The sequence below is a fragment of the Mustela nigripes genome, chromosome 6 (assembly GCF_022355385.1).
Source record: "Mustela nigripes isolate SB6536 chromosome 6, MUSNIG.SB6536, whole genome shotgun sequence".
Taxonomy (NCBI): Eukaryota; Metazoa; Chordata; class Mammalia; order Carnivora; family Mustelidae; genus Mustela; species Mustela nigripes.
In genome coordinates, this window is record NC_081562.1 from 66,154,088 (window position 1) to 66,168,865 (window position 14,778).

General features: G+C 35.3%; 1 protein-coding gene across 3 annotated transcripts in view; it reads right to left on the reverse strand.

Moving 5' to 3' along the window:
• CCDC91 (coiled-coil domain containing 91) overlaps positions 1 to 14,778 on the reverse strand; it is a 361,761-nt gene that overhangs the window by 282,955 nt on the left and 64,028 nt on the right. For all 3 annotated transcript variants that reach the window (XM_059402736.1, XM_059402735.1, XM_059402734.1), the window contains exon 3: positions 13,710 to 13,788. In XM_059402736.1, the coding sequence (XP_059258719.1) occupies positions 13,710 to 13,788 (79 nt within the window). The remainder of the gene's footprint in view (positions 1 to 13,709; positions 13,789 to 14,778) is intronic.

Consider the following 14,778-nt stretch of genomic DNA (forward strand, 5'->3'; position numbering starts at 1 on the left):
AGAGGAAGAGGAGGATGGGAGAGGGAAAGAGAAAGAAAAAAATAATAATAAAGTCATGGGTAAGCTTTACACCAGCTTAGACAATGATGAACAAAGAATGGGTGCATGAAAGATGTACCTGTAACTGCTCAGATGGTAACACAGTCTGTCCACTGTAGAAAGCTTCACTAATCAGAACAAGGACAAGCATTTCCAAACAAGTATCTACTGAGGGTTTGCCAGCAAGGTCCCCCTCTATGGAAAACTCCCAAAGATTAACTTCAAGCAGAAGGAAATGATTTGTGATGCAGAGTTTAAGTTGCAAAAAGAAATAAAGAAAAAAATGGTAAATATGCAGATTAATCCAAAATATTTTGTCTATATAAAACATTACTGAAAGTAATAATGCCTTGTAGAGTTAAATATATATATTAAATATATAAATATACATGTAGAATCTGGAGAATAGCTATATGAAAAATACTTGCCTACACTGGCATAATGACCAGAGAGGAAATTCCTGAAGTTCAGATGTTCCACTGTGCTTATGTTTTTCAAAAGGAAGATAAAGATACTAATTTGCTTCAGGCTTTACTAAGTTAAGAATGCTCATTAAAATTTCTAGGGAAACCACCAAAAGAAGCAAAACAGGGCTCATAATTTCCAAACTGAACGAGCAGGGGGAAAAGGAAATAAAATCAATTCAAAAAAGTGAAAAAGAGGGGCACCTGGGTGGCTCAGTGGGTTAAGCCGCTGCCTTCGGCTCAGGTCATGATCTCAGGGTCCTGGGATCGAGTCCCACATCGGGCTCTCTGCTCAGCAGGGGGCCTGCTTCCCTTCCTCTCTCTCTGTGATCTCTTCCCTTCCTCTTTCCTACTGTGATCTCTCTCTGTCAAATAAATTTTTAAAAATCTTAAAAAAAAAAAAAAGTGAAAAAGAAAAAAGAAGAAAAAATGGCACTACAAAAAAAAAGCCAAAACTACAATGGTAGGAAAAAGAACCACATACAGACATCAGTAATTACATTAAAACATAAAGGGATGAAATAATCTAATTCAAAAACAAGGACTGTCAGACTCGTAAACAAAATTGAGATTTAAGCTCTTTATGAATGATATATCTAAAAAACATAAAGATACAAAAAGACTGAAAAACATAAGAATAGAAAAAGTAACATCAATTGAATTCTAATCAAATAAAGTTTCTATATTTATATAGGACAAAATGGGCTTGGGGGACAAAACAATTCTAGAGATATAAAAAGATCATTGCATACTGATAGAAAGTTCAATACACCAAAAAGATACGGGATATATGAATGCACCTAGTAACATAATCTCAACATAGACAAAGCAAAAAATTACACAACCTCAAAAAGTTTATAATTCCACCATCATAAGAGATTATAACATTTGTACAATTTAAGTTTATATAAAACATGTGCATTCTGCAATTGTCAAACTCCTCTCTCTACAGGCTCAGTGCAGCAAATTTCCTAAATCCTGATGTGTATAACCATCACCTGGGGATCTTGTTAAAATGCAGATTCCGGAATGGCAGGTGAGGAGCTGAGCCTGATTTCACAGTTTTAACAAGGTCCAGGGTATGTCAATGCTGTTCATCTTCAGATAGCACTCTGCCCCAGAGAAAGACCCATTAAATTATAAATATTTTATATTATACTACTTTCTCTAGCCATAAAGCAATCAAGTTAAGAAACAATAACAATTAAAAAAAAAAACTAGAAAAACCCCAGACATTAATAAATACTTTTAAAGTAACTGAAGGATCAGTTCATTCTGAATATTAGAAAACATTGATAATTGAAGGATTTTTTAAATATCAGAATTGGCAAGATGTAGCTAAAGTAATAAATGGAAGGGGAACTACAGCCTTGAATGTTAATATCTGAAAAGAAGTTAAAATTAATGAAATAAGCATCAAATATTTAGAAATTAGGAAAAACAGAAGAATAAATCCAATAGAATAGAGCAAAGAAAATGATCATAAAAAATTAATACACCAGAAAAAAGTATAAAATAAATGTAAAATTAAGACTGTTGACCCTGCCACAAGTTAACACAACAGCAAGATGGGGTGCCTGGGTGGCTCAGTAGGTTAAGCAACCAACTCTCGATTTCAGCTCAGGTAGTGATTTTAGGGTTGGGAGATCCAGCCCCATCTTGGGCTCCTTCTTGAGTGACTCCACATTCAGGAAGGAGCCCAAGATGGGGCTGGATGCCATTATTAAAGGCCCATTATCCACAACCACCCATCTAAGGAGGTCCACAATAAAACCAGCCTTTATCACATTCAATTCAAAAAAGCAAACCTCAAAAGATTTTCAATTTTAATTTAAATGAAGAAAATTTTGACAATGAAATCATTAAAAATGATTTTGTCTTCACCTAAGCAATGCTTTCATAGTAAAGAAAACTTTTAATACACAAGGCTACAAAGCCAAGAGAATAATATAAATTAACTACAAGAACTCAAGGTTGGATTAATACTTTGATCAGGCACAAGAGCAAGGATTTTATTTTATTTTTTAAGATTTTATTTATTTATTTGACAGACAGAGATCACAAGTAGGCAGAGAGGCAGGCAAAGAGAGAGGAGAAAGCAGGCTCCCTGCTGAGCAGAGAGCCCGATGTGGGGCTCGATCCCAGGACCCTGAGAACATGACCTGAGCCAAAGGCAGAGGCTTAACCCACTGAGCCACCCCGGCGCCCCAACAGCAAGGATTTACTTAGTTTACATGATTTATTCAAGATAATATCCTAATCAAAAGTATAACCTTTAATACTCAATGTAAAGATTACAACAAAATATTCAGAGGAATATCACAGTAATCAATATAACTTACAAAATTTTAGTCAAATGTCCTATACTTCGATATTTCGGAATCCACAAAAATGAAAAAAACATGAAACACTTCTAAACTTTAAAATGATATTCCACAATAACAAACACTTACTGAATATTCACTATGTCCTCACCCTCTGATGAGGTAAAGAAAGGGGGAAAGGGAATAAGAATGGTTGCAGGTGGAAAGCTGCTGAGGTCATCTAAAAAAGACATAATGACAGCTCTGACTGGGGTAGTAACAAGGGAAGTAGATAGAAGTAAAAAGATCCCCATATTTGACAAAACCTGGAACCTAAAGAATTGACTGATGGAGGGTCATGGAATAGAGAACCACAAAGAGGAAACAGGAGCAGAAAAGGATTAGAAGACTCAAAAATCTCATGAAATGATGGCACTCCCCAAAGAGGAAACACCAGAGAAGCAGTGTCTGCAGAAAAGAACAGCACCAAGAGTTAAAGACACCATTTGAGGAAATCAAATACCCAACCTTCAAAACAAAGAAGGAAGGGCTGGAAAACTCAACCTGACTGAGAACAAGGTGTGAGCTGATTTAAGATCCTCATTTGTGTTAACAGTGTTCATTAGAGATACCAGTCCAGAGACATCAAACCAAGTGTGTGCGGATCAGTCAGAAACTTTGGCCATGCTGGTTCTACTGTCCTGTCAGTTCATATTCCTGCAAGCCCTATCTGTCTGGCTACTTGAGAATTCCCAAAGTAGAAGAACTTACTGTTCCCAGCTATGGCTAGGCCTAGGAGTCCAAAGCAAGAATCTTAGGAGTAAAGGGAAAGAGGAGTGACACAAGCAGCTGAAAGTTTATCAGCTTTCAGGTCTGGCCGTGGCCTCCCATCTCTGTAGCAGAGACTTTAGGTAAAATTGAAATTTACCCTATTCTATCATATCACTACTCATTCACAGCCCCTATACCTAAGGTCTACTCCCCGCTCTCTACCCCATACCATCCCATCTGACTGAACAGAATGATGACTGCTGCCCTTTAGAACACTCATACACAGGAGTCACTCTGAATCAGACCTAGCCCTGGCTTTCTAGCCAAAACACAGAGCCCCCATTCTCATGAAGAATAAGAATTCAGATTCCAAAAGGAGGATGATGCTCTAGACTTCAGAGATTCTGGAACTAGGGTCAGAAATTACAGAAAACTTTGTCAACTGAGACCTCTTACTGATCCCTTAAAGACACTATACGAGTAGTATACATGTTCAAGAGATTCATCAATGCTGCCCTATGTAGCTGAAGTTAACTCTCCAGGTGTTTAAGTGTTCTATTATATAAATATATGCCCCAAATATTAAGCCTTCTGCTTTCAACTGACATTTGGGCTCTTTCTAATTTAGAGCTATTCCAATAAACATCATTTTACCCATAAAAAATAAAATGTGACAGGGGCGCCTGGGTGGCTCAGTGGGTTAAGCCGCTGCCTTCGGCTCAGGTCATGATCTCAGGGTCCTGGGATCGAGTCCAGCATCGGGCTCTCTGCTCAGCAGGGAGCCTGCTTCCTTCTCTCTCTCTCTGCCTGCCTCTCAGTGTACTTGTAATTTCTCTCTGTCAAATAAATAAATAAAATCTTTAAAAAAAAAATTAAATAAAAAAAATAAAATAAAATAAAATAAAATGTGACAACTAAAGAGCATTTCAACCTACCATGCTACCACTAATTTGTCCATAGCCAGCTAAAGATTTCATTTGCAGTGTACTCATAAAATTACCATCACCTTCAATATGGCCAATATTTACTTGTAAATATAAAATATATATTTAAAATATATGCTAAATATAAATATAAATATAAATATAAAATTTGACATTATTTAGAGTTAGAGAACAAGCATGATCTATGATTATATTAGTAATAAACTTAATTTTAAATAAGCTTCCCATAAAGTCACAGAAATAATATAAATAATGACTTACATTAAAATAGCTTTCCTGGGACGCCTGGGTGGCTCAGTTGGTTAAGCAGCTGCCTTCGGCTCAGGTCATGATCCCAGTGTCCTGGGATCGAGTCCCACATCGGGCTCCTTGCTCAGCGGGGAGCCTGCTTCTCCCTCTGCCTCTGCCTGCCATTCTGTCTGCCTGTGCTTGTTCTCTCCCTCTCTCTCTCTCTGATAAATAAATAAAATCTTTTAAAAAATAAATAAATAAATAAATAAAATAGCTTTCCTGAAAATACATACAAGAATATTCACTGCATCCCTTTTTCTGAATTTGTGTCAAGATCTCTCTCCAGAAACAGCCCTAAATATGCAAACACAGTATAGCATGTTAATCTTTCAAGCTTCCAAATGCCTCAATAAATGGATACTTCTACAAGTCTCACTAAATATTAAATGAGAACATCAAAAGTAAATTAATGGGAAAGTCAAAGAGGAAAAAAAGAAGTTCACTGCAGGACTGTGTACAGTAGCCAGAAACTGGGAGGAAAATAACTGGTTACATGAATACTGGTACATCCATGCAAAAGAGCACTGTGCAACCACTAGAATGAGTTAGGAAGATCTCCAAGTTACTGTGGGGGAAAAAAAGCATACACAGGACATACACATATACATACAAAGGACACGGTCACCTGTGTAAAAAGAAGAGGGCACATTCACATTTTCGTTCACCTGTACAATATCTGGAGGGCTACAAAACAAAATGTAAAACAAGTTATATCAGGGGAGTGGGACTACAGGACCAAGATAGAAAAGAAATTTTCACTGTATAATTTTAATATCATTTCCCATTTCTTTCATACCTTTATACTACATATGTGTGTGTGCCCAGCTGTCAAAAACAATAGAGAGTGTATTTTCTGAGACCAAAGAAATATAATTCATAAGGGTAGATTAATAGAAATTTATGAGTTGGTAAAAGAGCACGAAGCAATGATACCTACTGTTACTGAGCCAAACAGAGATTAAAAATTCTTTTTGGGGGACTAATTTGGGATTATGATGATAAAGAGAGTACTATCTTCATTTTACAGAAAAATGATACACTGCCAAATTTCATTTTTCAGTAATATGAGAAAATCCCTACAAAGCTCTATTTTAAAAAAATTTTAGAGTATTCTATAACATCCTAAAAATTAAAGCAATCTTTTTAAAAAGCAAGATCAGAATTAGAATGCATAAAGACTGAACCATAAAATATTACAAGAATCAGTTTAAATAGTAACTGATAATTAAAATATATAGAAAAAAAGTTTATCTTAAGTATTATAGTACTTCATATTAATAGTTTTGTTCCATGTTTATAGCTATTTATAGAGCACATGTGATTTATTAGATTAGTCCCGTATCACTTGGACTATGAAGTTAAAACCAGGTACCATGATTCACCTAGAAGCTACTCATATCACAAAATAAATAAATAAATAAATAAATAGAATTGGAATTCAAAATTTGGAATCTAAGAACATTTAGATATCATCTAGTTCTTCTTTTTAGACATTATCCAACTGTCTATTATAATATGAGTCTGTGAATATAAGTCAACTTCAAATTTTACCCAAAATATAGCTCAGACCAATGAATTCAGTTAATGTTTACTATGACTATGCACAAACCACAGATGAATTTCAAGAAAAATATCACAACAATATTTTCTCAAACAAAAATGTGTGGACTCAGGTTCTGAGCTCTTGTAGATGTGTAACACAGATTCTACTGGAAAAACAGGGTTAGCAAGAAGAGTAATGGGATATTAATAAAATGACCGATTTGTTGTCCTAGGTTTTCCTGGCCAGGAGAATGGAGAATGGAAAAACTGAACCATGAAATCAAAAAGGCATCTGTCTTCCAGGTTTCTCTCTGCCAATGTCTTGAGAAAAATGTTTGAACTTTCCTGTTGGCTTTGTATGCAAATAGCTCCAGATGCAAAGTGAACCACATCTAAGTTATTTGGTTCAACATCTGCTGGTCCAATTCCCATTATTCCTTCTAAAGGGTCGGCTTGTGACAGTTTAGTTTGCCCTCTATATAAGCTGTTTTGAAGGAGCTAATTTGGATTAAAGTATCTATCTAGACCACTTGTTTTTCCCTTTGATGGTCAATGCATTCTAATGTGGTTCTGTGTAGTGCTACAAGTAACTTAGAAACATATTGGAAAGGACAGTATTCAAGGTTTCGCCTCCCACCTCGCCTTCTAGACAATTTAAATTTATACAGTTAAAAAGTAAAAAGCGAACAGTCATTTGCCTCTAAAACAGCACCACACACATTTACACAATGGCAACGTGACAACACTTTCTGACATAATATTTTTTTTCATGAAATCTCTATCAAATATTTGAAGCTGAAGTTATTGATAAAAGCATCTAACACTATTAACAATGCATTCCATGAAACATTCAGTCATTTGAGATGACAATTCTCATATGGTATCACTGAAAATGGAATAAGGTCCATAGCACATGGCACTTAGTGTCTGATACACAGTATACCTTCAAACATTTGATAAAGGAGTGAATTAAGTGAATGAATGAATAACAACAAAAAAAAACTAAAGAATTCATTTAAATAAATCCCATATATTCTGAAACCTTGGGTCTGCTACAATCAGAAAACAATCAAAAAACATACTGAACCCAAACTAAGACTAATAGTCTAATGTTCTTAGAACTTGTACAATCAAGAAAAGAGAAAGCCCTTACTTCAGAAGGGTACAATAGGGAGGACAAATTGCTTTATAGGGTAAAAATGAGGAAAAGAGGAGAAATCAGAATATCCACCTATGCATGGATAACTCTGTGTGCGTGTGTGTGTGTGTACCTATATATTTTTGCTTTTATAGGTGCATGTGTTTATCAGAAGATAAACATTTATTTTGAAAAGTAGTTTCTAAGAAGTAGAACATTACCACTCTTATAAAAATTTATAAGATAGTTGATAATGATTTCAAAAAAAGATCTCTTAGCTTTAGGGGGAAAAAAAACTTTTTCTAAAAAATACAGCTCTATGTGTAGTTAACTCAAAAACTTTCAGATATTATATGCTATGCAAAATAGCATATAAAGGAAAATGATTTTCCTTCAGAAAAATATTTAGAAAAATAAATACGAAAAAAAGTCAGTAAAATAACTCGATACTACTATTATTGCTTCTAGACCCTAGTATTTTTGAGCTAAAATTTAGTCTAACCTCTACTCTCCTCTACTGTTACCTGCTGCCATACAGTAGGACCTGACAAAAAATTAGGAAAAAACAAAAACAAAAAAACAGCAAAAAAGCTGTTCTCTCTTTCTGTGAATCCGTGATTACTCTTGTTTTTTCTTTATAATTTTTTTAAAAATTTTTTATAATATTTTTTATAATTTTTTTAATAATTTTTTTTTATAATTTTTTTAAAGATCACAAGTAGGCAAAGAAGCAGGCAGAGAGAAAGACTGGAGGAAGCAGGCTCCCCGTGAGCAGAGAGCCCAATGCAGGGCTTGATCCCAAAACCCTGGGATCATGACCTGAGCGGAAGGCAGAGGCTTTAACCCACTGAGCCACCCAGGCGCCCCTGTGATTACTCTTGTTAATCATTATTCCCAGGTAATTTGTCTGTCTTGGGAATGAACAGAAAACTTAAGTGAACCTCAAAGTATAGCTTTTTTGTCATCTTTCAGTAATTATCTAAGATTCCCAAGATTACTATATTTTTTAAGGCAAGTTTAGGTTTGCCTTCCTCTACCTTATGATTGTAAGACTATTTATTTACTGCCTAAGAACTAAAACTAATTAAAAAGAGTTCCTGTTATTGAATCACTATATTGTATACCTGAAACTAATAATATTGACAAATTAAAATAAAGAATTTTTTAAAAGAGTTACTTTTAAAAGCAAATCTGTTCTACTAATCATCAAGAAATAATTACTGAGCACTGCTTATTAACAAGGCACATGTTATACTAAGTGCTTAGGATTCACAAAGGTTTAAAAACAGTCTCTACCCACCAAGGTTTAGACTAAAGAAGACACATATAGACAGCAGTCATATTGACAAAATATTTTTTAAAAATATATATTAGTTACTCCATGTTTTTGGCAGCGTTAGTTACAACAGTCAAAGTAAGCAACCCGAGTCCATCAACGGATTAATGGATAAAAATGTGGTCTGTGGGATGCCTGGGTGGCTCAGTTGGTTGGACCACTGCCTTCGGCTCAGGTCATGATCCCGGAGTTCCAGGATCGAGTCCCGCATCTGGCTCCCAGCTCCATGGGGAGTCTGCTTCTCTCTCTGACCTTCTCTTCGCTCATGCTCTCTCTCACTGTCTCTCTCTCAAATAAATAAATAAAATCTTTAAAAAAAAATGTGGTCTGTACATACAGTGGACTATTATTTAGGCTTAAAAAGGAAGGACATTCTGACACATGCTACAACATGGATGAACCCTGTGGATATTATGCTAAGAGAAATAAGCCAGTCACAAAAAGACAAACACTGTATGATTCTATTTATATGAGTTGTCTAGAAGAGAGAGAAAGTAGAATTGTAGCTGCCAGGGGCTGGGGATAGGGGCAAATGGGTAGTTAAATGGCTACAGAGTTTCAGTTTCACAAGATGAAAATGTTGCACACCAATGTCAATATGCTTAACAATACTGAACTATACACTTAAAAATGGTTAATATGATAAATTGTGTATGTTACTTAACCACAGTTAAAAAAAATTGGCCAAAGTGCCAAGCAAATGATGCAGAAAAAAAATAATGCAGTAGTTCAGAAGTAAGAGCAATTATAAGATATGGAGTCAGTTAAAGTTCTATATACCTTGGTCTGAAAGAAAAATGAGTCTCAAGCAGATAGGAGATGAGGGAATGTACTACAATCAGAGCAATAGCAAAGTGACAGAACAGACACCAGCCAGACACAAAATGTAGGTCAGTTTGACTAGCCACAGGCTTCAAAACGAATAACCATGGAAGGTGAGCTAAAAGGAAAGACTACGAAATAGAGAAGAAAATGCCCAATAAAGGCAGTTCTTTTCATTGAGTATCTTTCACTAAGACAAAGTAATAATTACTTTTAGTGAGAGTAAAGGCAGGAGGAAAAGGAAATTGATAACTTCATATTTGCTTGTCTCTTGCTTACATACTCCAACTTCCATGATGACGGAAGTACAGAGATACATTCAAAAGGTTAGATGCCATACATTGATGAGATATGGGCTTAGAGGTAACAATGTGAATACAGAACCAACATGTGCATTTCCTTTATTCTAACTGGCAATTTTTTAACATCATCATCACACAGAAACTAGCATTTTAAAATGTCCCTCTAGAGGCGCCTGCGTGGCTCAGTGGGTTAAAGCCTCTGCCTTTGGCTCAGGTCATGATCTCGGGGTCCTGGGGTCGAGCCCCGCATTGGGCTCTCTGCTCCGCGGGGAGCCTGCTTCCTCCTGCCTCTCTGCCTAGTTGTGATTTCTCTCTGTCAAATAAATAAAATATTAATAAATAATAAATAAAAATAAAATAAAAGGTCCCTCTATGCAAATAACACGAATATTACAGTAAGATGTGTATCCTGAGGCACCCTGATTCATTAACAGTATTGTAGGCCATAAGCAGACACTGTTTTTAAGATAAATTAATTATCCCAGTTGCTATTACAAAATCATCCTGCAACTAACTGCCAGCTCTGCACCAAGATAATCATTCGACATGTGAAGCCTATGACTATATTCTTTACTTAAAATCTTTTATCCTAACCCCAAGAATGAAAATGTCTGTTCTCCCCCAAATACTTTAAAAACTTAAACCAAATGTTTCTGAGTAATCTTCTTGGATTTTAAGCTGTGGTAAAACTTGGTTAATAATCATCTCTTTTAGAAATATTTTTCATATAGATTACAAACTGCTAGGGTGTAGGTGGAGAATCAGACAGAAGGAGAATATTAAGTCCTTTTTTGAACTGAAAAGAATCTACATTGGATCTCTTAAAGCTTCCTATCTTCTCTGGACTTTAGTGTAGAAATGATTAAATTGTTATACTAATTAGATTGTTCAGATCACTCTGGTCTCAACTTCCAGATACCTGAATCAGAGGCTCCTGCAGGCAGAGAAAGAGAAACTATCTTCAACAAAAGAAAAAGATTACTTGGCTGAGCCAGCATCTACCATGCCTTCACTTCAGCTGTTGGCCAGGTTAGTTTATCTCCACTTCTGCAAGTCACTGAGGAAATTCAGAAGAAGTACTTTCCACAGGTCTGATTTCTTACGGGGCTGAGGGAGAAACTGGGTGTGCTGTCTGTGTGTACATACGCACACACTAGAGGAATTGTTTTTTAATTCTAATTAGGCTTTGAGAACTTGACCTACAAATATGGACATATGCATACATGTGACATATAATATTCATTCTTGGAGAACAGGAAGTAGATAATCTGGCCATAATATACAATTCTTTAATATACTGCCACAATTATAGGAAAACAGATTCTGTTCTTGCTTTTGTCAAGAAGTACAATTTGGTCTCAACTTCCAATCTACTGAAATCACTTCCTTAAAAGCCATTTCTGACTATGCTTATTTTCTCAGTCTCTAATCACACTAACCTCTCTCACATACAGCCTTTAGCCACCAGGACCATAACTTCTTTGAAATGTTTTACTCCTGATGCCTAGCCCATACTCTCCTTATCTCTCAATCTTCTGTGTCTTTCTTTTCCTCTTGTTCCTTAATTATGGACATACAAATTTCTCTACTGAACCCTAATCTCTTTACATACTGATTCCACAGTTATCTTCTACAACTTCAACTGTCATATCTACGAGAAAACTCCCAAATGAAGAACACCAGCCTTAACCTTTCTCCTGAAATGAAGGCAGCTTAAATACACAAGTCTAAGACAAATTCATTAGGCTCATGTTGTCCCAAACCAACTTTTTAAAAATTCTCTATTTCTGTTCAAAGCAATACTATTCCTTTAGAATCAAGGCTTGAAACCTCAAGAATCAATTCTGACTCCTCTCTCACCCTCACATCCCATCAGCCAGATGGCCCTGATGAGACTTTCCCCTAATCAAAACAAACAAACAAACAAACAAAAACCACCAGTTAACTAAAAAAAAAAGAACTGAAATATAATCTGATAGACTAGATTTCATTCCTAAACATATTTACCTGTATCAAACTCCAAAACTTTTATAACCCATCATTTTGTTATCTGTACAATAGATAATATTGTAGCTGCTCTACCTACTTTACCATAATCAAATACATGATAACACACTGAAAATCCTAAACCATTACATAAATATCAGTATTCCAATTTTTCTATCAATTTCCATTGCCACTCTAGTTGTCATTCATTCAGTTATTCATTTCTTTAAAGATTTATTTATTTATTTGAAAGAGAGACAGGATATGCACACATGCTCATGAGTAGGAGAAGGGGCAGAGGAAGAGAATCTCAAGCAGATTCCCTGCTGAGCATAGAGCCAGAGGTGGGGCTGATCTCACAACCTAATCATGACCTGAGCCAAAAACAAGAGCTGGACACTTAACCAACTGAGCCACCCAGGCTTCCCTTATTTTTTTTTTCCTTTAATTATTCTTTTTATAAATACTTACTGAGGACCAACTATAAGCCAGGCACTAAACTCAGCATTTGAGACATAACAAAAGGACAGACGCAGTGCCTATCCCCACAAAATTTACAGCCTAAACTGCAAGTCAGAAAATAGGTGCACAGAGATGTGGGAGGGTTCTCTGGGAAGGCTTCCCAGAAAAGGCATATTAAAGCATAATACAACACATAAAACAAATAGGAGTTAGTATAATAAGGGAGCGGGAAAGAGTGCTGGTGGGAAACAAGGTGAGAAATTCCAGGGAAAGGAAACCACATAGATAAATCCCTCAAACAAGAATGAGCATCCGAACTATGTCATTCTCTTTCCCACATTTACACATTTGTTTCATTGCTTTTTCTCACTTCACAATCTTTCCCCATTCTCCCATCTGTGCCTATTCAAATCATGAACATCCTTCAAAGCCCGGATCAATAATATATGCCCAGCTTCAAGAATAGTACTGGACTCATACCAGGCATGAAATAAACATTTTCTAAACAAATGGATGATGAAATCTTCATTCTTCCCAAATCACAAATCTGCTTCATATTACAAGTATGTATGTGCCTGTCCTATCTCCCCTTGAAGTAAAGGACACATTCCCATAGCACCTAATGCATAATAAGCACTGGAAAAATATTTGGAGGATGAATAACTCTAATAATCTAAGACAAGACAGAGCTGCTAAGGATACTTTCATCTTCTATTTCTGACTTTACAATGATTTGGCAGAACAAAAAGCCTAGGAAATTCAATATATTATTTATACATGAATTATATTAATATTGAACATTTGGTCTTCCATAAAATATCTCCCATAATGGAATTCATTTTTGCATTTGATTTCTTGGATGGTTAAATTTTAATGTTTAATACTTTACACTGACCTTCTGGGGGAAAAAAAAAAAACTTCTAAATTCAAATACTGGTAAAGATGTTATATTACTTTAGGATATTTTTATACTATAAGAATAAGAAGTCTTTTTAATTAACAAACTGGACAGCCTAAAAATATTATTTGGTACCTCACTTTCCTGAAACTAAGACGGATTAGGAAATGTAAATTATATTTTAATTTCATTTAAAGTTCATGATATCATTTTTGGAATCATGCCTCAAGCCACGCTGCAGAATTTGTTACGCAATTTATCATCTGTTATTAAAAAAACCCTAAATTAAATCTGGGTCATTCCATTTTCAGATCAAAGAAGGCCAAGAGCAAAAGTAAAAAAGAGGCTTTCAAAGAAAAGGCAAAGTGTTCAATAAGAAAAAAAAAAATTCTAGTTACTGCAGAGTAGTACCTGTAGGAAAGGCAGCCCAAGGAATGGCAGGAGACGTAGTTTGCGCCTCACCATTTCCACCATCAAAAATCTCTGCAGCCTAGGGGGAAAAAGAAAGGCAAATTTATTTTCAAAGATCTAAAAAATAGAAATGCTATTTAAGCAACCAAGCCTTCCAGTACCACAGGCTTATTCTCTGCTATATACCACACATTTTCAAATTCCCACCAAATACTTAATTGTTTCTCAGTCTTCATAGTTACCACCCTAACCACTACTCCCCACCCCAGTAGGCATGCTCTGTTATTTTTAAGTAAAAATCTCCCTTCCTTACTAAAATATATCTCCTGCCAATGAAAATCTTCTTTTATATATCCTCGATCACATTTTCAGTTGAGAAGTTTACATGTAAGTACTCTAAGTACATCTTTTTCATTAATTAGCATAAGACCTAATGGAAATCAATCTAAAGAAATAGGGTTCATCTATATTCTTCAATAATCTACCACTCGGACTTCCTAGCATTCAACATTGAGAAAATTCTTAAAACTGATGTTTTAAATTAACAAGCCTTCCTATTAAACAGTTTTTAAAAGTAAGGGACAGTCAATTACTGCATGTTGAGTTTCTGGATAAGTTTTCTCTCTTAATTGTTCAGATCACAGCAAAGTTATTATTGAGAAAAAGAACCAGAATTTCAATTTGGTTCAGCACTGAGTTGTCAGCCAAGCAGAAGTCAACTGAGGCAATCTGTCACAGAAGCTAAGTGACATAGAATATAGTAACTATTATCTATAAACTACAAAAAATGAACATGGTTTACATAACCAAGGATGGAAATCTTCTGTATTTCTACAACCAGATAGAAAAAGAAAGAACCCTAATAACTAATTAAATTGGAATAATTGGTTAACATTGTAATGTAATACTGAAAGGAACAGGTCCATTGACTGTAACATTGAAGTATAATTTTACTCTGAGGAAAATACCTACTCTATTTTTTTCTGATATAATAAATCAAGCATGGTTTAAGTGAAGAAAACTGTACTAAGTTTAAACTTTCAAATAACTGACAACTTGTAAACAAGGA